This window comes from Salmo trutta, chromosome 13, assembly GCF_901001165.1.
Source record: "Salmo trutta chromosome 13, fSalTru1.1, whole genome shotgun sequence".
Classification (NCBI taxonomy): Eukaryota; Metazoa; Chordata; class Actinopteri; order Salmoniformes; family Salmonidae; genus Salmo; species Salmo trutta.
Genome location: NC_042969.1, coordinates 88360310 through 88386475, shown reverse-complemented (window position 1 = coordinate 88386475; position 26166 = coordinate 88360310). Strand labels below are relative to the sequence as shown.

The 26166-nt window shown below is 44.0% G+C and overlaps 1 protein-coding gene and 1 long non-coding RNA gene across 4 annotated transcripts in view; one reads left to right on the top strand and one right to left on the bottom strand.

Annotated features, from left to right (window-relative positions):
- LOC115206880 (BRD4-interacting chromatin-remodeling complex-associated protein) overlaps positions 1 to 20110 on the bottom strand; it is a 32155-nt gene extending 12045 nt beyond the window's left edge. Inside the window, exons 1-6 of the mRNA XM_029774055.1 lie at positions 19550 to 20110; positions 16921 to 17455; positions 16575 to 16711; positions 16253 to 16381; positions 12044 to 12096; positions 11430 to 11578 (exon numbers count right to left, since the gene is read on the bottom strand). Of these exons, the coding sequence (XP_029629915.1) occupies positions 11430 to 11578; positions 12044 to 12096; positions 16253 to 16381; positions 16575 to 16711; positions 16921 to 17455; positions 19550 to 20110 (1564 nt within the window). The remainder of the gene's footprint in view (positions 1 to 11429; positions 11579 to 12043; positions 12097 to 16252; positions 16382 to 16574; positions 16712 to 16920; positions 17456 to 19549) is intronic.
- A 3657-nt stretch (positions 20111 to 23767) lies between these two features.
- On the top strand, positions 23768 to 24695 carry LOC115206718 (uncharacterized). Of its 3 annotated transcripts, none has more exons than XR_003880854.1 (6): positions 23768 to 24000; positions 24060 to 24103; positions 24177 to 24307; positions 24371 to 24385; positions 24416 to 24531; positions 24620 to 24695. It is a non-coding gene; the product is annotated as an uncharacterized LOC115206718 (long non-coding RNA). The 3 variants fall into 3 exon arrangements; XR_003880853.1 differs by having other exon boundaries at positions 24416 to 24560; XR_003880852.1 differs by having other exon boundaries at positions 24416 to 24695.
- The last annotated feature ends 1471 nt before the right edge of the window (positions 24696 to 26166 follow it).

Here is a 26166-nt window from a genome sequence, read left to right as displayed (position 1 = left end):
TGCTGAAAAAATGTTGGCTCACTATTTATAAATAAGATGGAGAACCAGTTAGTGGCAAAGGAACAGACGACTAGCAACACCACCTAGCAAAAAATATTAATACAAATAAATATTTACACACACAAGTTGACTGACTAAAAACTAATTTTCCTATTTTATCTCTTGTCTAGTTGCAGCAGACATACAAGATTACACACAGTAACAGTCAAAAGTTTGGGCACACCTTCTCATTCAAGGGTTTCTCCTTATTTGTACTATTTTCTACATTGTAGAAGACATCACAACTATGAAATTACACATACTAGTAAACATTTTTTTTTTTAAACAAATCAAAATATATTTGAGATTCTTCAAAGTAGCCACCCTTCACCTTGATGACAGCTTTGCACACTCTTGGCATTCTCTCAACCAACTTCACCTGCAATGATTTTCCAACAGTCTTGAAGGAGTTCCCACATATGCTGAGCACTTTTCCTTCACTCTGCGGTTGCTTTTCCTTCACTCTGCGGTCCAACTCATCCCAAACCATCTCAATTGGGTTAAGGTCGTGTGATCGTGGAGGCCAGGTCATCTGATGCAGCACTCCATCACTCTCCTTTTTGGTCAAGTAGCCCTTACACAGCCTGGAGGTGTGCTGGGTCATTGTCCTGTTGAAAAACAAATAACAGTCCCACTAAGCGCAAACCAGATGGGATGGCGCATCGCTGCAGAATGCTGTGTCACCAGCAAAGCACCCCCACACCACCTCCTCCATGCTTTCACGGTGGGAACCACACATGCCGAGATCACCCGTTCACCTACTCTGTGTCTCACAAAGACACGGTGGTTGGAACCAAAAATCTCACATTTGGACTCATCAGACCAAAGGACAGATTTCCACCGGTTTAATGTCCATTGCTCATGTTTCTTCACCCAATCAAGTCTCTTCTGCTTATTGGTGTCCTTTAGTAGTGGTTTCTTTGCAGGAATTCGACCATGAAGGCCTGATTCACGAAGTTTCCTCTGAACAGTTGATGTTGAGATGTGTCTGTTACATGAACTCTGAAGTGTTTATTTGGGCTGCAATTTATGAGGCTGGTTTCTTACCAAATAGGGCTATCTTCTATATACCACCGCTATCTTGTCACAACACAACTGATTGAGGAAAGAAATTCCACAAATTCACTTTTAACAAGACTCACTTGTTAACTGAAATGCATTCAAGATGACTACCTCATGAAGCTGGTTGTGCCAAGCTGTCATCAAGGCAAAGGGTGGCTACTTTGAAGGATCTCAAATATAAAATATATTTTGATTTGTTTAACACTGTTTTGGTTACTACATGATTCCAGTGTTATTTCATAGTTTTGATGCCTTCACGATTATTCTATAATGTAGAAAATAGTGAAAATAAAGAAAAACCCTTGAATGAGTAGGTTTTTCCAAACCTTTGACTGGTAATATTGTGCCTTCTTAAAGTATTCAGACCCCTTGACTTTTTCCATTGTTAAGTTACAGCTTACAGTTTCTAAAATGAATTAAATAAATACAAATCCTCAGCAATCTACACACAATACCCCATAATGACATCACAATACCCCATAATGACATCACAATACCCCATGATGACATCACAATACCCCATGATGACATCACAATACCCCATAATGACATCACAATACCCCATAATGACAAAGAAAAACCAGGTTTGACATTTTTTGAAAATGTATTAACAAAAATATAAACAGAAATACCTTATTTACATAAGTGTTCAGACCCTTTGCTATGAGACTTGAAATTGAGCTCAGGTGCATCCTGTTTCCATTGATCATCCTTGAGATGTTTCCACAACTTGATTGGAGTCCACCTGTGGTAAATGCAATTGATTGGACATGATTTGGAAAGGCACACACCTGTCTATATAAGGTCCCACAGTTGACAGTGCATGTCAGAGCAAAAACCAAGCCAAGGAATTGTCTGTAGAGCTCCGGGACAGGATTGTGTCTAGTCACAGATCTAGGGAAGGGTACCAAAACATTTCTGCAACATTGAAGGTCCCCAAGAACACAGTGGCCTCCATTCCTAAATGGAAGAAGTTTGGAACCACCAAGACTCTTTCTAGAGCTGGCCGCCCGACCAAAATGAGCAATCGGAGAAGGGCCTTGGTCAGGGAGGTGGCCAAGAACCCAATGGTCACTCTGACAGAGCTCCTCTGTGGAGATGGGAGAACCTTCCAGAAAGACAACCATCTCTGAAGCACTCCACCAATCAGGCCTTTATGGTAGAGTGGCTAGATGGAAGCCACTCACTCCTCAGTAAAAGGCACAACAGCCTGCTTGGAGTTTGTCAAAAGTCACCTAAAGGACTCTGACCATGAGAAACAAGATTCTCTGGTCTGATCAAACCAAGATTGAACTCTTGGGCCTGAATGCCAAGAGTCACTTCTGGAGGAAACCTGGAACCATCCCTATGGTGAAGCATGGTGGTGGCAGCATCATGCTGTGGGGATGTTTTTCAGCGGCAGGAACTGAGAGACTAGTCAGGATCAAGGCAAAGATAAACGGAGCAAAGTACAGAAAGATCCTTGATAAAAACCTGCTCCAGAGCGCTCAAGACCTCAGCCAGGGGCGAAGGCAAACCTTCCAACAGGGCAACAACCCTAAACACACAGCCAAGACAACGCAGGAGTGGCATCGGGTCACTGAATGTCCATGAGTGGCCCAGCCAGAGCCCGGACTTGAACCCAATCGAACATCTCTGGAGAGACCTGAAAATAGCTGTGCAGCGACGCTCCCCATCCAACCTGACAGAGCTTGAGAGGATCTGCAGAGAAGAATGGTAGAAACTCCCCAAATACAGGTGTGCCAAGCTTGTAGCGTCATACCCAAGAAGACTCGATGCTGTAATCGCTGCCAAAGGTGCATCAACAAAGCACTGAGTAAAGGGTCTGAAAACTTATTTAAATGTTTATTTTTAATAAATTAGCAAAAAGTTTAACTATGGATGCACGATATATCGGTGAACATATTGGAATCGATGTCTAGTTTAACGCCGATGTGAAAAACCGATGTCAAAGGTACCATGCATACCTACAGTTGAAGTGGGAAGTTTACATACCCCTTAGCCAAATACATTCAAACTCAGTTTTTCACAATACCTGACATTTAATCCTAGTAAAAATTCCCTGTTTTAGGTCAGTTAGGATCACCACTTTATTTTAAGAATGTGAAATGTCAGAATAATAGTAGAGTGAATGATTTATTTCAGATTTTATTTCTTTCATCACATTCCCAGTGGGTCAGAAGTTTACATACACTCAATTAGTATTTGGTAGCATTGCCTTTCAATTGTTTAACTTGGGTCAAATGTTTTGGGTAGCCTTCCACAAGCTTCCCCCAATAAGTTGGGTGAATTTTGGCCCATTCCTCCTGACAGAGCTGGTGTAACTGAGTCAGGTTTGTAGGCATCCTTGCTCGCACACGCTTTTTCAGTTCTGCCCACACATTTTCTATAGGATTGAGGTCAGGGCTTTGTGATGGCCACTCCAATACCTTGACGTTGTTGTCCTTAAGCCATTTTGCCAGAACTTTGGAAGTATGCTTGGGGTCATTGTCCATTTGGAAGACCCATTTGCGACCAAGCTTTAACTTCCTGACTGATGTCTTGAGATGTTGCTTCAATATATCCACATAATTTTCCTGCCTCATGATGCCATCTATTTTGTGAAGTGCACCAGTCCCTCCTGCAGCAAAGCACCCCCACAACATGATGCTGCCACCCCCGTGCTTCACGGTTGGGATGGTGTTCTTCGGCTTGCAAGACTCCCCTTTTTCCTCCAAACCTAACGATGGTCATTATGGCCAAACAGTTCTATTTTGTTTCATCAGACCAGAGGACATTTCTCCAAAAAGTAAAATTTTTGTCCCCATGTGCAGTTGCAAACCGTAGTCAGGCTTTTTTATGCCGGTTTTGGAGCAGTGGCTTCTTCCTTGCTGAGCGGCCTTTCAGGTTATGTCAATATAGGACTAGTTTTACTGTGGATATAGATACTTTTGTACCTGTTTCCTCCAGCATCTTCACAAGGTCCTTTGCTGTTGTTCTGGGATTGATTTGCACTTTTCGCACCAAAGTATGTTCATCTCTAGGAGACAGAACGCATCTCCTTCCTGAGCGATATGACGGCTGCGTGGTCCCATGGTGTTTATACTTGCGTACTATTGTTTGTACAGACGCCTTCAGGCGTTTGGAAATTGCTCCCAAGGATGAACCAGACTTGTGGAGGTCTATCATTTTTTTTCTGAGGTCTTGGCTGATTTCTTTTAATTTTCCCATGATGTCAAGCAAAGAGGCACTGAGTTTGAAGGTAGGCCTTGAAATACATCCACAGGTACACCTCCAATTGAGTCAAATGATGTCAATTAGCCTATCAGAAGCTTCTAAAGCCATGACATAATTTTCTAACCTGTTTAAAGGCACAGTCAACTTAGTGTATGTAACCTTCTGACCCACTGGTCAGTGAATTATAAGTTAAATAATCTGTCTGTAAAGAACTGTTGGAAAAAATACTTTTGTCATGACGTTGCCCTCTTTGGGTTTTCGATGCACCATCCCCCTACCTCTGTCTCCCCCACCCAGGCTCTGTGAGAGCGGTCGTAAATTCCTAAGAGAATATCCTGCCTCATGGCCACAGTATGGAGACAGAGTGGGTTATATAGAAAGAGACAAAGGAATTTCTTCCACCTCACAGAACTGGAGAACCGAACGACATTTATGTTCTGGATAAGGTATAAATGATCGGTGAAGAATCCAGCAACGAACTGGTCCGTTTGGTACAATTTTGTGAAATTCATGAGAGACAATTACCATAATCATGTTTATACAATAGCCTCAGCTATGAGACTTACATCTAAATGGTTGTGAGGATGGAACTGTTTGTGAAATTGTGTAATGTGATTTTGGACTGTTTAATGAAGGAAACTCCAATTCCCTTTAGAGTCTTAACTAAGTCCATGGCACGCCCCCAGAGACACAGACAGGACCAGGCGTCATGAGACAGCCATTTTCTGTTATTCCGAATATAACCCCCACCCAGGTTTTCTATCAGCAGACCGAGCTGACCTCCATTACGAGTTGGCTAAAGGTTTGACCATGCATTCCTCTTACTGAACTTTAACCATACCACGTGGTTAAACTCTTAGACTATCGATACCGACGGAATAAGAACAAGTCTTCGATATTATTTACTAGTCTGCAGCTAGGAATTCGGTATCATTGAACGCGAAGACCGACAAAACCGCCATTCTATAACGTCATGAATGAATGTCACTCTGAACTATCCATCCTAACCACGAGAGAGAGAGAGAGAGAGCGCGGACAAACTCTCCAACAGAAACCAACTTTTCAACAAAGATCCCGACGACACACTGAGCGTAAATATATATATATTGATTGCAATTATTCCCCAATGAGTGAGCTTTCATGTGCAAAGGATTTGCATTTCAATTGTTATAATTATCAACTCTGTAGTGTCTTCTCAGTCTCCCCCACTCCCCTTTTGTCTAACAAGCCGCCATGCCGGTTTAGCCCACTAGGGCACATTCCTCTATCATTTCTTGTAACGATATCTACTGTTTCTTATGCATTTCTGTGAATTACTTAGTTAGTAAATAAATGATTTTAAGACAATTGATGTATGGATGACTCATAGTGAAGACTGGGTTCGTGCAGATAACCAACAATTTACGACGTTTGGAATGAGACTGACGTGAGGTAAACTAATACGTCATTAATCAGAAGACTAATAGGTCAGATATTATAATATCTGAAAGTGATATTAGGAAAATTATAAACTTTGTAATCTGAATATTTTCCTTGGTGCCCCGACCTCCTAGTTAATTACAGTTACACGATTAATCAGTTTAATCGCGTAATAATAATTACAGAGAGTTATTTGATAAATATGTCTTCAGTTTTAATGATGCCAAAGACACGACACATGCAAAGTAGATGGTCCTAACCGACTTGCCAAAAATTGTTTGTTAACAAGAAATTTGTGGAGTGGCTGAAAAACGAGTTTTAATGACTCCAACATAAGTGTATGTAAACTTCCGACTTCAACTGAATATAACGTAATACCGGCACGTAAAATGGTGCGCTACACGTGCAACACAGCATTCCTAACCTCGCCCACAACGTCTGCTGTGTGGATCGAGCAGTCAACAAGTCCAGCAGTCATTTGAAAAAGTAATTACATTTCAGCGAGACAACTCAAAAGGAGAAATCCATTAAAGCCAAGATAATGGAATTCAACCAACTGTTCTCTGTCATGGGTGATGTTGGCTTTCGCCAACTGGTTGAGCACCGGCACACACTACCAAGTGCGCTATTTTTCAGATGTTGCCCTACCGGAGTTACACAGTAATAGCTTCACTGCTATTAGCTTCACGACATACATACTATGGAACGCCGTTTGGGTCTTCGCGTGCCAAAAAAGATGCAGTAGCATTGTCAAAGCTGTACAAAAAAAAGTCTGCAAACAAGTAAACACCGGCCACGAACGATGTGTTTACAATACGGCGTTGGTAATAAAGCATAATTTGTTCGACCGCAACTTCTGGGGTAGCTAGCTTTAGCTTGGTACCTAGCTAGCACCAATACAACCAGCTTGAAAACAATGACTGCAGTCATTTTCATTATTCTTAGCAATGATTTAGGAATCCTTGTGAGTAATACCCTGACGACACCGCTCGCGTCACAAAATAAATGTAGAAATCTTTGTTATTCAATTATTGCACCCACACTGCTCGCGCGCGCCAACGAAGGGCTAAAATATAACTCCTTTCTATTTCTGATGCAGATCGCGCTGCAAGTCCTGCCTCTCCCATCTCCTCATTGGTTTATAGAAGCAGGTACCCATGTGCCCTCTCCTCATTGGTTATACCCACGTGGGTGATTGAAAGGCGAACTGTGTTGCCGGTTGTCGTGGTAAAAGTGTAGATGCGGACCATATTAGTTCAAAGATGAAAAAGCATGGAAGGAGGAGAGATGACTAGAAACGATTCGGTTGGCCGTTTTATGTGTGGATTAATTGTCGGAGTAGAGGACCTTGTGCATTTCAGGTAAAATAACAACTCAATGTTTATATTCCAGGACAAATTAGCTAGCAACAGCAAGCTAGCTAAATAGGACAAATTAGCTAGCAAGTGCAAGCTAACTAGCTAAATTGCCATACATGTTAAATGCTTTTTGACCTGTCCCCAAATTAATGTAATTGGTTCAGAGTTTGTTTTGATATTTTAACCTGCGTGTCGTGATCATGTTTGGTGTGGGGAGATAAAATAAATTAATGCACGATGGCGCACGTGCGCAGCCGGTTTGGGTTCCGTGTCAGTATTAGCTAGGTTGCCACTTGTTGTTCGCCTATTGAAATTGAACTTCAGTTCATGAAAATAAATAGCTAGCCGGCTACTTAACCCTGTTGCCCAAAGCTAACGTTATAAGCAGCCAGCTAGCTTCATCTGGCTAGTGAGGCTCGACAGGACCGGGTTATGTGTTGTGAAGCTAGCCACAATAAAGATTAGCCACAATAGTGGAATGATGTTTGCCTTCAAAATAAAAGTATGTCATTGACAATGATGCAAATGAATACAAATAGTAGAATTTCGCCATACTTTTATTTTGAAGGCTAACCGCAAAGTCCACTATTGTGGCTAATCCTTATTGTGGCTAGCTTCACATAGATGGGTCCGACCCCATTAATCAAATAAAAACATTCTAAATTAGGGATATTTTATATGGTGACACCCAGCTATATTAGCTAGCTAACTATAGCTACTGAAACAGATTATGTTGCATTATATGACATCAAACGTGTATCTTTTTTGACACGCAAAGAACCAAACGGCGTTCCATAGAAAGTTGAGAATGAAACGACTGAACAACGAAACAGCTCAGCAAGTGAAAGAAATAGGTTTTGATTATGTTTTACTGGTAATGGGGACATACGTAAATGCCAACAAAATAACTTTTTGGTCAGTGTGGTGTGTAACCTTTATTTAACTAGGCAAGTCAGTTAATGACGGCCCAGACGATGCTGGGCCAATTGTGCGCCACCCTATGGGACTCCCAATCACGGCCGGATGTGATACAGCCCGGATTAGAACCAGGGACTGTAGCGACGCCTCTAGCATTGAGATGCAGTACCTTAGACCGTTGCATCCATGTGTGTGTGTTAACCATTTAACTGTTCTAGAATGCTTAAAAGGCCGCTAAAATGTTAAATATCGGTTATAATCGGATATTGGCCAAAAATGTCATAATAAAAACCTGTTTTTGCTTTGTCATTATGGGGTATTGTGATGTCATTATGGGGTATTGTGATGTCATTATGGGCTATTGTGATGTCATTATGGGGTATTGTGATGTCATTATGGGATAGTGTGTGTAGATTGATGAGAAAAAAAATATTTGATCCCTTTTAGAATAAGGCTGTAACGTAACAAATGTCAAGGGGTCTGAATACTTTCCAAAGGCAATGGGTGAACTCCCAAAGTATTGGGACAGTGACATATTTTTTGTCGTTATGGCTCTGTACTCCAGCATTTTGGAATGATACAATGACTGAGGTGAAAGTGCAGACTGTCAGCTTTAATTTGAGGGTATTTTCATCCATATCGGGTGAATCGTTCAGAAATTATAGCACTTTCTGTACATACTCCTCCCATTTTAGGGGACCCAAAGTATTGTGACAAATTCACTTACATGTGTATTAAAGTAGTTAAACGTTTAGTATTTGGTCCCATATTCATAGCACGCAATGACAACATCCAGCATGGGACTCTACAAACTTGTTGGATGCATTTGCTGTTTGTTTTGGTTGTGTTTCAGATTATTTTGTGCCCAATAGAAATTAATGGTAAATCTTTTGTCATTTTGGAGTCACTTTTATTGTAAATCAGAATAGAACATGTTTCTTAAAACCTCTACATTAATGTGGATGCTACCATGACTACGGATCATCTTGAATGAATCGTTAATAATGAATCGAGAAAGTTAGACACAAATATCATACATGCTAACTTCTCACCGTTACAATAACAGGGGAGGTTAGCATTTGATAGCATACCCCCAAGACATGCTAACCTCCCACCATTACAATAACAGGGGAGGTTAGCATTTTATATCATACCCCCAAGACATGCTAACCTCCCACCATTACAATAACAGGGGAGGTTAGCATTTGATAGCATAGCCCCAAGACATGCTAACCTCCCACCATTACAATAACAGGGGAGGTTAGCATTTGATAGCATACCCCCAAGACATGCTAACCTCCCACCATTACAATAACAGGGGAGGTTAGAATTTTATATCATACCCCCCAGACATGCTAACCTCTCACCATTACAATAACAGGGGAGGTTAGCATTTGATATCATACCCCCAAGACATGCTAACCTCCCACCATTACAATAACAGGGGAGGTTAGCATTTGATAGCATACCCCCAAGACATGCTAACCTCCCACCATTACAATAACAGGGGAGGTTAGCATTTTATATCATACCCCCAAGACATGCTAACCTCTCACCATTACAATAACAGGAGAGGTTAGCATTTTATATCATACCCCCAAGACATGCTAACCTCTCACCATTACAATAACAGGAGAGGTTAGCATTTTATATCATACCCCCAAGACATGCTAACCTCTCACCATTACAATAACAGGGGAGGTTAGCATTTTATATCATACCCCCAAGACATGCTAACCTCTCACCATTACAATAACAGGGGAGGTTAGCATTTTTGGGGGCTATGATATTTGTGCGTCTAACTTCCTCACTCATAATTTTTCAGTAGTCATTGCGTGCTATGAATATGGAACCAAATACAAAACGTTGAACAACTTTAATACACATATGTGAATTTGTCACAATACTTTTGGTCTAAAACAAACTATGTACAAAAAGTGCTGTAATTTCTAACCGTTTCACCTGATATGGATGAAATGACCTTTCAATTAAAACTGACAATCTGCATTTACCTCATAGTCATTGTATCATTTTAAATCCAAAGTGCTGGAGTACAGAGCCCCCCAAAAATAATATGTCACTGTCCCAATAGGTTTAAGGGGGGGGGGGGGGGGGGGGGGTCTTGTTCTTCTATCTTCATAGGGACCTGAAATTACATAAAGTCCCCACAAGGATAGTAAAACAAGGAAAATTCTCCCACGACATTTCCCACAAGGACAAAGGCTATTTTAAATGTAGGGGTTAGGGTTTATTTTCAGGTTCAGTTCAGGGTTAGGGGTTATGTTTAGGGTTAGGGGTTATGTTCAGGGTTAGGGGTTATGTTCAGGGTTAGGGTTTATGTTCAGGTTCAGTTTAGGGTTAGGGGTTATGTTCAGGGTTAGGGTTAAGTTTAGTGTTAGGGTTAGGGTTTATGTTCAGGTTCAGGGGTTAGGTTCAGGGTTAGGGGTTAAGTTTAGTGTTAGGGGTTGTTCAGGGGTGAGGTTCAGGGGTTAGGGGTTAGGTTCAGGGGTTAGGTTCAGGGGTTAGGTTCAGGGGTTAGGTGTTAGGGGTTAGGCATTAGGGAAAAATTGGATTTTGAATGGAAATACATTTTATGTCCCCACGAGGATAGAAAAACAAGTGTGTGTACCTCTGTGGTAGTCGTGTGGTGCGGTGGCAGTGCCCTGGTAGAGGTGTTAAGGCACCAGGCGGGTCAGTGTGTGTGTGTACCTCTGTGGTAGTCGTGTGGTGCGGTGGCAGTGCCCTGGTAGAGGTGTTAAGGCACCAGGCGGGTCAGTGTGTGTGTGTACCTCTGTGGTAGTCGTGTGGTGGGGTGGCAGTGCCCTGGTAGAGGTGTTAAGGCACCAGGCGGGTCAGTGTGTGTGTGTACCTCTGTGGTAGTCGTGTGGTGCGGTGGCAGTGCCCTGGTAGAGGTGGTAAGGCACCAGGCGGGTCATGGTGTGTGTACCTCTGTGGTAGTCGTGTGGTGCGGTGGCAGTGCCCTGGTAGAGGTGGTAAGGCACCAGGCGGGTCAGTGTGTGTGTACCTCTGTGGTAGTCGTGTGGTGGGGTGGTAGTGCCCTGGTAGAGGTGTTAAGGCACCAGGCGGGTCAGTGTGTGTGTACCTCTGTGGTAGTCGTGTGGTGGGGTGGCAGTGCCCTGGTAGAGGTGGTAAGGCACCAGGCGGGTCAGTGTGTGTGTACCTCTGTGGTAGTCGTGTGGTGGGGTGGCAGTGCCCTGGTAGAGGTGGTAAGGCACCAGGCGGGTCAGTGTGTGTGTACCTCTGTGGTAGTCGTGTGGTGGGGTGGCAGTGCCCTGGTAGAGGTGGTAAGGCACCAGGCGGGTCAGTGTGTGTGTGTACCTCTGTGGTAGTCGTGTGGTGGGGTGGCAGTGCCCTGGTAGAGGTGGTAAGGCACCAGGCGGGTCAGTGTGTGTGTACCTCTGTGGTAGTCGTGTGGTGCGGTGGCAGTGCCCTGGTAGAGGTGGTAAGGCACCAGGCGGGTCAGGGTGTCTTCAAAACACTGGAAGGAAGAGCTGTAGTCTGGGTGGAGGACTGAACCCTGCTGTTTCCTCAGCTGCTCCAACATCCTACACACACACACAGTCAGAGAACATAGGTCACAAGACTGGATTGGCATATGTTTAACAAGTGCTATGACAACACACATGCATGTAAACACAAGGGCAAGGCACCCTACTTTGCTGTACTACTATGGCTGACCCTGTACAACAACACCTATCATACTACTATGGCTGACCCTGTACAACAACACCTATCATACTACTATGGCTGACCCTGTACAACAACACCTATCATACTACTATGGCTGACCCTGTACAACAACACCTATCATACTACTATGGCTGACCCTGTACAACAACACCTATCATACTACTAACTCTATCCGGTGGATGTGAAAACTGTTTTTTATAATCCATACAAACAGAGAGAAAAAAAACTTGATTGTTTCACACAATGTGGATATTTTACAGGGCCACGATACGGAGCCACGATACGGAGCCACGATAGAGGAAGATGATGTTATAGCATACCTGGCTTCCTTGCTGGGTTCAGCAATACTGAAAGGAATCTTCATAGTAGCAGTCTGTCAGGTGAACAAGACACAGCATCCATCACCATCACACCATCACCCCATCCATCACCATCACACCATCCATCACACCATCACCCCATCCATCACCATCACACCATCACCATCACAGCATCCATCACCCCATCCATCACCATCACCCCATCCATCACCATCACACTATCCATCACCATCACACCATCACCCCATCCATCACCATCACCCCATCCATCACCATCACCCCATCCATGACTTTCACACCATCACAGCATTAGAACACAGACCCATCTATACAGTCAGATTCACATAGAATGGTACCAGAGAAGCTGGCTGATGTTTCGATGTCTCCTAACCCATTGTGCTATTGTGTGTGTTTAATACCATAATGTTTCTGCCACCGTCTCTTATGAGCAGAAACATCTTCAGGATATCAGGACAGAGATCACTCACCTTGTAACGGACTAAATATTTCTTATTTACCGAGTCGGACCCAAAACGATTTACTTCAGACACCCCGACCCAGGACCAAATCCCCGTCATTCACATGAAGAAGAGACGGAGATATCGGGGTCGTAGGTCGGGGTGCCTTGTAAGGATCCGATGGCGAGTGAGTAACTTTCCCCCCTATTAGCCAACGTACAATCACTGGATAACAAAACGGATGAACTCCGATCAAGACTATGCGACCAACGGGAAGTTTAAAAGCTGTAATATCTTATGTTTCACCGATGTCGTGGCTGAACGACGACATGTATAACATACAGCTGGCTGGGTTTTCGGTGCGTCGGCGAGATAGAACAGCTGCCTTCGGAAAGATAAGTGGGTGGTGGTCTGTCTCTATTTGTCAATAACAGCTGGTGCACAAAATCTAATATTAAGGAAGTCTGAAGGTATTGCTCGCCTTAGGTAGAGTATCTCGTGATAAGCTGTAGACCACACTATTTACCAAGAGACGCGTAACTAAGCTCTCCCTCGTCCTCCATTTGGTAAATCTGACCACAATTCTATCCTCCTGATTCCTGCTTACAAGAAAAAACTAAAGCAGGAAGTACCCGTGACTCGCTCAATAAGGAAGTGGTCAGATGAAGCAGATGCTAAACTACAGGACTGTTTTGCTAGCACAGACTGGAATATGTTCCGGGATTCTTCCGATGGCATTGAGGAGTATACCACATCAGTCACAGGCTTCATCAATAAAGTGCATTGAAGACCCCGTCCCCACAGTGACTGTATGTACATACCCCAACCAGAAGCCATGGATTACAGGCAACATCCGCACTGAGCTAAAGGGTAGAGCTGCCGTTTCTGACGAACCACCAAACAGGCAAAGTGTAAACACAGAAGGCCCAAAAAATTGCCTAAGACTCCAGCCACCCTAGTCATAAACTGTTCTCTCTGCTACCGCACGGCAAGCGGTACTGGAGCGCAAGTCTAGGTCCAAAAGGCTCCTTAACCTGTTGGGGGTAGGGGGAAGTATTGACACGGCCGGATAAAAAACGTACCCGATTAAATCTGGTTACTACTCCTGCCCAGTAACTAGAATATGCATATAATTATTGGCTTTGGATAGAAAACACCCTAAAGTTTCTAAAACTGTTTGAATGGTGTCTGTGAGTATAACAGAACTCAAATGGCAGGCAAAAACCTGAGAAGATTCCTTACAGGAAGTGCCCTCTCTGACAAGATCTTGTTCTTCTTGTCTCTGTTTATTGAAGACTGAGGATCTTTGCTGTAACGTGACACTTCCTACGGCTCCCATAGGCTCTCAGAGCCCGGGAAAAAGCTGAATGATATCGAGGCAGCCCCTGGCTGAAACACATTTGCGCTTTTGGCAAGTGGCCGATCAGAGGACAATGGGCTTAGGCGCGTGCACGAGTCGACCCCGTGCTTTATTTTCTTTTGCCTTTTTACCTAAACGCAGATTCCCGGTCGGAATATTATCGCTTTTTTACGAGAAAAATTGCATAAAAATTTATTTTAAACAGCGGTAGACATGCTTCGAAGTACGGTAATGGAATATTTAGAATTTTTTTGTCACGAAATGCGTCGTGTTCGTCACCCTTCTTTACCCTTTCGGATAGTGTCTTGAACGCACGAACAAAACGCCGCTGTTTGGATATAACTATGGATTATTTGGGACCAAACCAACATTTGTTATTGAAGTTGAAGTCCTGGGAGTGCATTCTGACGAAGAACACCAAAGGTAATCAAACTTTTCTAATAGTAAATCGGAGTTTGGTGAAGGCTAAACTTGCTGGGTGTCTAAATAGCCCGGCATCACAGGGCTAGCTATCTACTTAGAATATTGCAAAATGTGCTTTCACCAAAAAGCTATTTTAAAATCGGACATATCGAGTGCATAGAGGAGTTCTGTATCTATAATTCGTAAAATAATTGTTATGCTTTTTGTGAACGTTTATCGTGAGTAATTTAGTAAATTTTTTGTAAATTCACCGGAAGTTTGCGGGGGTATGCTAGTTCTGAACGTCACATGCTAATGTAAAAAAGCAGTTTTTTTATATAAATATGAACTTGATTGAACAAAACATGCATGCATTGTATAACATAATGTCCTAGGGTTGTCATCTGATGAAGATCATCAAAGGTTAGTGCTGCATTTAGCTGTCTTCTGGGTTTTTGTGACATTATATGCTAGCTTGAAAAATGGGTGTCTGATTATTTCTGGCTGGGTACTCTGCTGACATAATCTAATGTTTTGCTTTCGCTGTAAAGCCTTTTTGAAATCGGACAGTGTGGTTAGATTAACAAGAGTCTTGTCTTTAAAATGCTGTAAAATAGTCATATGTTTGAAAAATGGAAGTTTTCGGATTTTAGAGGAATTTGTATTTCGCGCCACGCCCATCATTGGATATTGGAGCAGGTGTTCCGCTAGCGGAACATCTAGATGTAAGAGGTTAAAAAGGCCCTAAAGATTGATGCTATACAACGTTTGACATGGTTGAACGAACGTAAATATAACTTTTTTTGACTTTTCGTCGTGACATTTTGGCCGCGCTTCCTACACTTGGAGTAGCTTACTGAACACGCAAACAACAAGGAGGTATTTGGACATAAATTATGGACTTTATTGAACAAAACAACATTTATTATGGACCTGGGATTTCTGGAAGTGCCTTCTGATGAAGATCATCAAAGGTAAGTGAATATTTATAATGCTATTTATGATTTTAGATGACTCCAAAATGGCGGGTATCTGTCTTGCTTGATGTCTTATTCTGAGCGCAGTACTCAGATTATTGCAAAGTGTGCTTTCCTCTTGAAGCTTTTTTGAAATCTGTCACAGCGGTTGCATAAAGGAGATGTTTATCTATAATTCTTTGAATAACAGTTTAATATTTTATCAACATTTATGATGAGTATTTTTGTAAATTGTTGTGCTGATTCACCGGCAGTATTGGAGGCAAAATATTTTCTGAACATCACGCGCCAATGTAAAATGCTGTTTTTGGATATAAATATCAACTTGATCGAACAAAAAATGCATGTATTGTGTAACATGATGTCCTAGGAGTGTCATCTGATGAAGATCGTCAAAGGTTAGTGCATAATTTTAGCTGGTTTTCTGGTTTTTGTGACACCTGTCCTTGCTTGGAAAATGGCTGTGTGGTTTTTCTTGTGTTGGAACTGTCCTAACATAATCTAACTTTATGCTTTCGCCGTAAAGCCTTTTTGAAATCGGACAATGTGGTTACATTGAGACGTGTACCTTTAAAATGGTGTAAAATAGTCGTATGTTTGAGACGCTAGCGTCCCACCTCCCCAAGAGAGGTTATAAGGGTTTGTAAGTCAGCATTTCACTGTAAGGTATTTGGCGAATGTGACGAATAGCATTACATACAACAGTAGTTGTTAATCTTGGTCCCGGAAACACAAAGGGCTGTTGACTGTTGTTTTCGCCCCTAGCAGTACACTCCGTATACCACTAATCAACTCACCACCAACCCTCTGATCATTTAAAATCAGAAGAAGTGGTGCTGCTAAGGCAAGAACAACCATGACCGACGGGCTGAGCGACGGGCTGAGCGATGGGCTGAGCGATGGGCTGAGTGATGAACAACCATGTACTTTGGGTTCCCAGGACCAGGATTAAGAACTCACTGTCGTACAGTAACAAAAGGAACCCAGTAGGATTGGTTGAGGGTCTCCTCACCTGTGTTTGTAACGAGACCAGACCATGGGTCTGCTGTGTTGACGTCATCTGACCCAGACCTGACCCAATCACCTGGATCATCCCCAGGCTCCTCCCTCCCATCTGGCCAATCAGTCCTTCAGGTTTTGACTGGAAGAGCAGTAGAAACAAAATAATTATATGTTCTTACATATTTAACCTTTATCCAGGTATGTCAATTAAGAACTCATTCTTATTTAATGTCAAATTAGATGGACAATAAAGCTTTCATTTTATTTAAAAGCAGTCACTACTTCTATCAAATGGTTGAAAGGAGCATGGAGCTTCAGTAGGTACTACCCACCTGTACAGACTGGTGGAGAGACTGTTGACCAGGCTGCTGTCCTGACTGGTTAAAACTAGCTGGAGCCACGCCCCCTTGGTTCACCTCAACTCCACCTTGACCCTGCACTCCTGAGAACACCTGCACGTCATTGGATGCTGAATAGAGAGAGAGAGACAGAGAGAAGAGTCAAACATTTCACTGTAGTTGTGTTTTTCTGCCAACCAAACTGAAGAAGTGAGGGGATTCAGCAACACTCGGAGGACAATGGAATTCAATTGCTAAAAGTAGAAGAAAAAGCGTTTCGGCTTTTGGTCTTTATCAGGGTTGTTGTTTTTAGCGCCTATGAATGTTGTTTCTTTCTGACCTGTGGCAGGAGTCTTGACCAGCACAGACGCCTGCTGTGAGCTGAACTGGGCCTGTTGAGGGATCAGAAGGGCAGGTACATCTTGCTGTGAGCTGAACTGGGCCTGTTGAGGGATCAGAAGGGCAGGCACATCCTGCTGTGAACTGAACTGGACCTGCTGAGGGATCAGAAGGGCAGGTACATCCTGCTGTGAGCTGAACTGGGCCTGTTGAGGGATCAGAAGGGCAGGTACATCTTGCTGTGAGCTGAACTGGGCCTGCTGAGGGATCAGAAGGGCAGGCACATCCTGCTGTGAGCTGAACTGGGCCTGTTGAGGGATCAGAAGGGCAGGCACATCCTGCTGTGAGCTGAACTGGGCCTGTTGAGGGATCAGAAGGGCAGGCACATCCTGCTGTGAGCTGAACTGGGCCTGTTGAGGGATCAGAAGGGCAGGTACATCCTGCTGTGAGCTGAACTGGGCCTGTTGTTCGGGCGGAGTTTGGGGTTGGCTGTGTTGTTGTTGTTGTTTGGCCTGTAGTAAAATGTTCTGTTGGACCTGAGAGTGAATAACGGACAAATAGAACAGAAATCAGTAGAAATACTTTGATTATAACGTATATAATGATCAAAAAGCTGGTTTTGCTGGACTAACACCTCTCTCACATATCAGGCAAATAAACATGCAAGTAGAAGACAGTCGTGAAGAGGGCACGACAAAACCTATTCCCCCTCAGGAGACTGAAAAAATTTGGCATGGATCCTCAGATCCTCAAAAAAGTTCTACAGCTGCACCATCGAGAGCATTCTGACTGGTTGCATCACTGCCTGGTATGGCAACTGCTCGGCCTCCGACCGCAAGGCGCTACAGAGGGTAGTGCGAACGGCACAGTACATCACTGGGGCTAAGCTGCCTGCCATCCAGGACCTCTATACCAGGCGGTGTCAGAGGAAGGCCCTAAAAATCGTCAAAGACTCCAGCAACCCCAGTCATAGACTGTTCTCTCTGCTACCGCACGGCAAGCGGTACCGGAGCGCCAAGTCTTTATTTAACCAGGAAGGCTAGTTGAGAACAAGTTCTCATTTACAACTGCGACCTGGCCAAGATAAAGCAAAGCAGTGCGACACAAAACAACAACACAGAGTTACACATGGAATAAACAAACATATAGTCAATAATACAGAAGAAGAAGTCTAGGACCAAGAGGTTTCTAAACAACTTCTATCCCCAAGCTATAAGACTCCTGAACATCTAGTCAAATAGCTACCTGGACTATTTGCATTGCCCCCCCCCCCTTTTACACCACTGTTACTCTCTGTTGTCATCTTTGCAAAGTCACTTTAATAACTCTACCTACATGTATATAGCCCCCCTCCACATTGACTCTGTACCGGTACCCCCTGTATATAGCCTCCACATTGACTCTGTACCGGTACCCCCTGTATATAGCCTCCACATTGACTCTGTACCGGTACCCCCTGTATATAGCCTCCACATTGACTCTGTACCGGTACCCCCTGTATATAGCCTCTACATTGACTCTGTACCGGTACCCCCTGTATATAGCCTCCACATTGACTCTGTACCGGTACCCCCTGTATATAGCCTCCACATTGACTCTGTACTGGTACCCCCTGTATATAGCCTCCACATTGACTCTGTACCGTAACACCCTGTATATAGCCTCCACATTGACTCTGTACCGTAACACCCTGTATATAGCCTCCACATTGACTCTGTACCGGTAACCCCTGTATATAGCCTCCACATTGACTCTGTACCGGTAACCCCTGTATATAGCCTCCACATTGACTCTGTACCGTAACACCCTGTATATAGCCTCCACATTGACTCTGTACCGTAACACCCTGTATATAGCCTCCACATTGACTCTGTACCGTAACACCCTGTATATAGCCTCCACATTGACTCTGTACCGTTACACCCTGTATATAGCCTCCACATTGACTTTGTACTGGTACCCCCTGTATATAGCCTCCACATTGACTCTGTACCGTTACACCCTGTATATAGCCTCCACATTGACTCTGTACCGGTAACCCCTGTATATAGCCTCCACATTGACTCTGTACCGGTACCCCCTGTATATAGCCTCCACATTGACTCTGTACCGTAACACCCTGTATATAGCCTCCACATTGACTCTGTACCGGTACCCCCTGTATATAGCCTCCACATTGACTCTGTACCATAATACCCTGTATATAGCCTCCACATTGACTCTGTACCGTAATACCCTGTATATAGCCTCCACATTGACTCTGTACCGTAACACCCTGTATATAGCCTCCACATTGACTCTGTACCGTAATACCCTGTATATAGCCTCCACATTGACTCTGTACCGTAATACCCTGTATATAGCCTCCACATTGACTCTGTACCGTAATACCCTGTATATAGCCTCGCAACTGTTATTTTACTGCTGCTCTTTAATTACTTGTTACTTTTATTTCTTATCTGTATTTTTTTCGAAACTGCATTGTTGGTTAGGAACTCGTAAGTAAGCATTTCACCTGTTGTATTCGGCGCACGTGACAAATAAACTTTGATTTGTTAAGATGTGATAAATTAACAACTAATCAAAACATCTGAGCAGTGAGAGAAGTGTTAGGGTGAGTCCCTTCACACCTGGTGTAGTTTCTGTTGTGGAGAGGGCTGACCGACGGGCTGAGCGACGGGCTGAGCGATCGGCTGAGCGACGGGCTGAGCCTGGAGCTGCAGGGGGACCTGGGCCTTCACCACTCCACCACCGGGGGCCCCCACCTCGGGCACCGTGAATTGGAACCCTGCAGGAGGGCCCTGGAGAGTCTGGGAGGGTTTGGGGGAGCAGGTGGGAGGGGGGACGTCAGTTTGGTAGGGAGCAGGCTGGGAGGGGGGCCGGGACTGGATGTGCATCTGTTGTTGTTGTTGTTGTGGTGGTGCAGGCTGGGGGGAGCCAGGGATCTGGTTGTGGATAATGAACATTGGGGGAAGAGATGAGGGGGTGCAGGAGCGGACGGGGGTCTGTGGCTGGGAAGGGGTGCGGGACTGGCCATGGTGGTGGGGGGACTGCAGGGGGAGGTGGGGGGACTGCAGGGGGAAGGGGGAGGGCTGAGGGCTGTCCGACAGAGGGGGAGCAGTGTGGGAGGCCAGGGGTTGGGAGGGAGACAGGCTCTGGAGCTTCAACTGCTGTCCAGACGCCTGGGGCATCTAGGGTTAAAGGTCAAAACACACAGGAAACACGTCAGACACAGAGGCTACATACATTACAAGATATTAAAGGTTCCAAATAATACCAGACTTTAAGAAAATAAAACATGTGAAAACAGCATTATAACATCATCAAGGAGAAGCAGAGAGGAGAGGAGGAGAAAAGCAGGGAGGAGGAGAGAGGAGAGGAACAGAGAGGAGCAGAGGCAGGTATATAACATCAAGCAAAAACAGGAGAGAGGAGCGAGGAGGAGAGGAGAGCAGAGGACAGAGGAGGAGAGGAGAGCAGCGGACAGAGGAGGAGAGCAGCGGAGAGGAGAGCAGAGGAGGAGAGAAGAGGAGCAGAGGAGGAGAGAGACGACAGAGCAGAGGAGGAAAGAGGAGAGGAGGAGAAGAGCAGGGAGGAGGAGAGAGGAGGAAAGAGGAGAGAGGAGAAGAGAGCAGGAGAGGACAGGCAGGTACAGGACATCAGGCAGAAAACCAGCACACGTGATCAACTTTCAGAGGGAACAGGTTGTGAGGACCACACAGAGAGAGAAGCACCCTGCTAGTCAGTTTGTATAGGAACACTCAGACTTGTTATAGACTACTTTACTACTGCCCAGGGAAAAGAACAAGTCCAACCTCCAACCTGAAACACAATCAGAAAGCCATGAAGGTGTAGCACTCTGCCATGACCTGCCAGAGACAGTTGAAAGAATGAGAGATTATCTTGTGTTATTATGCTGAGGGGAACCGGTGGACGCGAGGCGGGGGATCTGGGAAGGTTTAAGTCAAGGGTTTCTGGGAATAGAAGGGGGTGGGCATCTTGGTTTGGGGCAAAACCCAGTTGTTGCATGAGAGGGGTAGAGAGACTGAAGCAAAAGGGGGGTATCACAGTCACTGTAGTCAACAAAGGAGAGGAGGGGAGAGGAGCAGGAGGAGAGAAGGGAGAAAGAAAGGAGGGGAGAGGAGCAAAGAGCAGGGGAGAGGGGCAGGAGAGAGGAGCAAAGAGCAAGGGAGAGGGGCAGGAGAGAGAAGCAAAGAGCAGGGGAGAGAGGCAGAGAGCAGGAGGGGGAGGGCAGGGAGTAGGAGGAGGGGAGAGGGCAGGAGAGAGAAGCAAAGAGCAGGGGAGAGGGGCAGAGAGCAGGAGGAGGGGATAGGGCAGGATGAGAGAAGAGCAGAGAGCAGGAGGAGGGAGAGAGCAGGGGGAGGGGAGAGGGCAGGATGAGAGAAGAGCAGAGAGCAGGAGGGAGGGAGAGAGAGCAGGGGGAGGGGAGAGGGCAGGATGAGAGAGGAGCAGAGGGCAGGAGGGAGGGAGAGAGAGCAGGAGGGAGGGAGAGAGAGCAGGAGGGCGGGAGAGAGAGCAGGAGGGCGGGAGAGAGAACAGGAGGGCGGGAGAGAGAGCAGGAGGGCGGAGAGAGAGCAGGAGGGCGGCAGGAGGGCGGGAGAGAGAGCAGGAGGGCGGGAGAGAGAGCAGGAGGGAGGGAGAGAGAGCAGGAGGGAGGGAGAGAGAGCAGGAGGGAGGGAGAGAGAGCAGGAGGGAGGGAGAGAGAGCAGGAGGGAGGGAGAGAGAGCAGGAGGGAGGGAGAGAGAGCAGGAGGGAGGGAGAGAGCAGGAGGATGTGTCACGGACTCCGTTGTCTGTAGCACAGAAGAACGATGGAGTGACTGGATAGGTGAGAGAGAGAAAAGGGGTAACTCTGTTTACTAGATGGTCATGCCATGCAAAGAGAAGAGACCGAGAGGTCTAGTAATGACAGGTCTAGTATTCTACCATGAGGTATGACAGGTCTAGTATTCTACCATGAGATATGACAGGTCTAGATATGACAGGTCTAGTATTCTACCATGAGGAATGACAGGTCTAGTATTCTACCATGAGATATGACAGGTCTAGTATTCTACCATGAGATATGAGGTTAGTATTCTACCATGAGATATGACAGGTCTAGTATTCTACCATGAGATATGACTGGTCTAGTATTCTACCATGAGATATGACAGGTCTAGTATTCTACCATGAGATTTGACAGGTCTAGTATTCTACCATGAGATATGACAGGTCTAGTATTCTACCATGAGATATGACAGGTCTAGTATTCTACCATACCATGAGAGTTGACAGGTCTAGTATTCTAACCATGAGATATGACAGGTCTAGTATTCTACCATGAGATATGACAGGTCTAGTATTCTACCATGAGATATGACAGGTCTAGTATTCTACCATGAGATTTGACAGGTCTAGTATTCTACCATGAGATATGACAGGTCTAGATATGACAGGTCTAGTATTCTACCATGAGGTATGACAGGTCTAGTATTCTACCATGAGATATGACAGGTCTAGTATTCTACCATGAGATATGACAGGTCTAGTATTCTAACCATGAGATATGACAGGTCTAGTATTCTACCAATGAGATTTGACAGGTCTAGTATTCTAGCCATGAGATATGACAGGTCTAGATATGACAGGTCTAGTATTCTACCATGAGATATGACAGGTCTAGATATGACAGGTCTAGTATTCTACCATGAGATATGACAGGTCTAGTAATGACAGGTCTAGTATTCTACCATGAGATATGACAGGTCTAGTATTTTACCATGAGATATGACAGGTCTAGTATTCTACCATGAGATATGACAGGTCTAGTATTCTACAATGAGATATGACAGGTCTAGTAATGACAGGTCTAGTATTCTACCATGAGATTTGACAGGTCTAGATTTGACAGGTCTAGTATTCTACCATGAGATATGACAGGTCTAGTATTCTACCATGAGATATGACAGGTCTAGTATTCTACCATGAGATATGACAGGTCTAGTATTCTACCATGAGATATGACAGGTCTAGTATTCTACCATGAGATATGACAGGTCTAGATATGACAGGTCTAGTATTCTACGATGAGATATGACAGGTCTAGTATTCTACCATGAGATATGACAGGTCTATATATGACAGGTCTAGTATTCTACCATGAGGTATGACAGGTCTAGTATTCTACCATGAGATATGACAGGTCTACTTTCTACCATGAGATATGACAGGTCTAGTATTCTACGATGAGATATGACAGATCTAGTATTCTACGATGAGATATGACAGGTCTAGTATTCTACGATGAGATATGACAGGTCTAGTATTCTACCATGAGATATGACAGGTCTAGATATGACAGGTCTAGTATTCTACCATGAGATATGACAGGTCTAGTATTCTACCATGAGGTATGGCAGTTCTAGTATTATACCATGAGATATGACAGGTCTAGTATTCTACCATGCGATATGACAGGTCTAGTATTCTACCATGAGATATGACAGGTCTAGATATGACAGGTCTAGTATTCTACCATGAGATATGACAGGTCTAGTATTCTACCATGAGATTTGACAGGTCTAGTATTCTACCATGAGAAATGACAGGTCTAGATATGACAGGTCTAGTATTCTACAATGAGGTATGACAGGTCTAGTATTCTACCATGAGATATGACAGGTCTAGATTTGACAGGTCTAGTATTCTACCATGAGATATGACAGGTCTAGTAATGACAGGTCTAGTATTCTACGATGAGATATGACAGGTCTAGTATTCTACCATGAGATATGACAGGTCTAGTATTCTACGATATGACAGGTCTAGTATTCTACCATGAGATATGACAGGTCTAGATTTGACAGGTCTAGTATTCTACCATGAGATATGACAGGTCTAGTAATGACAGGTCTAGCATTCTACCATGAGATATGACAGGTCTAGTATTCTACCATGAGATATGACAGGTCTAGTATTCTACGATATGACAGGTCTAGTATTCTACCATGAGATATGACAGGTCTAGTATTCTACCATGAGATATGACAGGTCTAGTATTCTACCATGAGATATGACAGGTCTAGATATGACAGGTCTAGTATTCTACCATGAGATATGACAGGTCTAGATTTGACAGGTCTAGTATTCTACCATGAGATATGACAGGTCTAGATTTGACAGGTCTAGTATTCTACCATGAGATATGACAGGTCTAGTAATGACAGGTCTAGTATTCTACCATGAGATATGACAGGTCTAGTATTCTACCATGAGATATGACAGGTCTAGATTTGACAGGTCTAGTATTCTACCATGAGATATGACAGGTCTAGTATTCTACCATGAGATATGACAGGTCTAGTATTCTACCATGAGATATGACAGGTCTAGTATTCTACCACATGAGTATATGACAGGTCATGATATTATACCAGGGAGATATGACAGGTCTAGATTTGACAGGTCTAGTAGTCTACCCATGAGATATGACAGGTCTAGTATTCTACCATGAGATATGACAGGTCTAGTATTCTACCATGAGATATGACAGGTCTAGTATTCTACCATGAGATATGACAGGTCTAGTATTCTACCATGAGATATGACAGGTCTAGTATTCTACCATGAGATATGACAGGTCTAGATTTGACAGGTCTAGTATTCTACAATGAGATATGACAGGTCTAGTAATGACAGGTCTAGTATTCTACCATGAGATATGACAGGTCTAGTATTCTACCATGAGATATGACAGGTCTAGTATTCTACCATGAGATATGACTGGTCTAGTATTCTACCATGAGATATGACAGGTCTAGTATTCTACCATGAGATATGACAGGTCTAGTATTCTACCATGAGATATGACAGGTCTAGATTTGACAGGTCTAGTATTCTGCCATGAGATATGACAGGTCTAGATTTGACAGGTCTAGTATTCTACCATGAGATATGACAGGTCTAGTATTCTACCATGAGATATGACAGGTCTAGTATTTTACCATGAGATATGACAGGTCTAGTATTCTACCATGAGATATGACAGGTCTAGTATTCTACCATGAGATATGACAGGTCTAGATATGACAGGTCTAGTATTCTACCATGAGATATGACAGGTCTAGATTTGACAGGTCTAGTATTCTACCATGAGATATGACAGGTCTAGTAATGACAGGTCTAGTATTCTACGATGAGATATGACAGGTCTAGTATTCTACCATGAGATATGACAGGTCTAGATTTGACAGGTCTAGTATTCTACCAGGAGATATGACAGGTCTAGATATGACAGGTCTAGTATTCTACCATGAGATATGACAGGTCTAGATTTGACAGGTCTAGTATTCTGCCATGAGATATGACAGGTCTAGATTTGACAGGTCTAGTATTCTACCATGAGATATGACAGGTCTAGATTTGACAGGTCTAGTATTCTACCATGAGATATGACAGGTCTAGATTTGACAGGTCTAGTATTCTGCCATGAGATATGACAGGTCTAGATTTGACAGGTCTAGTATTCTACCATGAGATATGACAGGTCTAGATTTGACAGGTCTAGTATTCTGTCCTTCCCATACATGAGTATTGATGTCATATTCAGGATGCAGGTTTGATAATATATTCATCTCTAGATTGTTTCTACATCTACTACGCGTCCACAAGCGTATTATGTACAACCCACTGTAATCCATACTCATCACCCACCGCATGTCCATGACTGGAGAGGGTGAGACAGACAGACAGAGACAGGCAGACAGACAGACAGACAGGAGGATGCAGACAGACAGAAAAACACTCAGAGACAGACAGACAGACAACCAGGAGGATGCAGACAGACAGAAAAACACTCAGAGACAGACAGACAGAGAGACAGACAGACAGGAGGATGCAGACAGACAGAAAAACACTCAGAGACAGACAGGAGGATGCAGACAGACAGACAGACAGACAGACAGACCATGCATGGGCAGTGACAGTAAAAAATAGAAAGCAGGGCTGGAAACCCACTCCAGAAACAAGCTACAGAGACGTGAGGGTGAATAGATAAACAACGTGAGAGTTATGACAATGGACTGGTGATTTACAGGAAACAAATTGTGCACACAGACAGAGACACAGAGAGAGAGAGAGACAGAGAAGAGAGAGAGAGAAAGAGAGAAGAGAGAGACAGAGAGAGCGAAAAGAGAGAGAGAAAGAGAGAGGGAGAGAAAAGAGAGAGAGAGAGAAAAGAGAGAGAG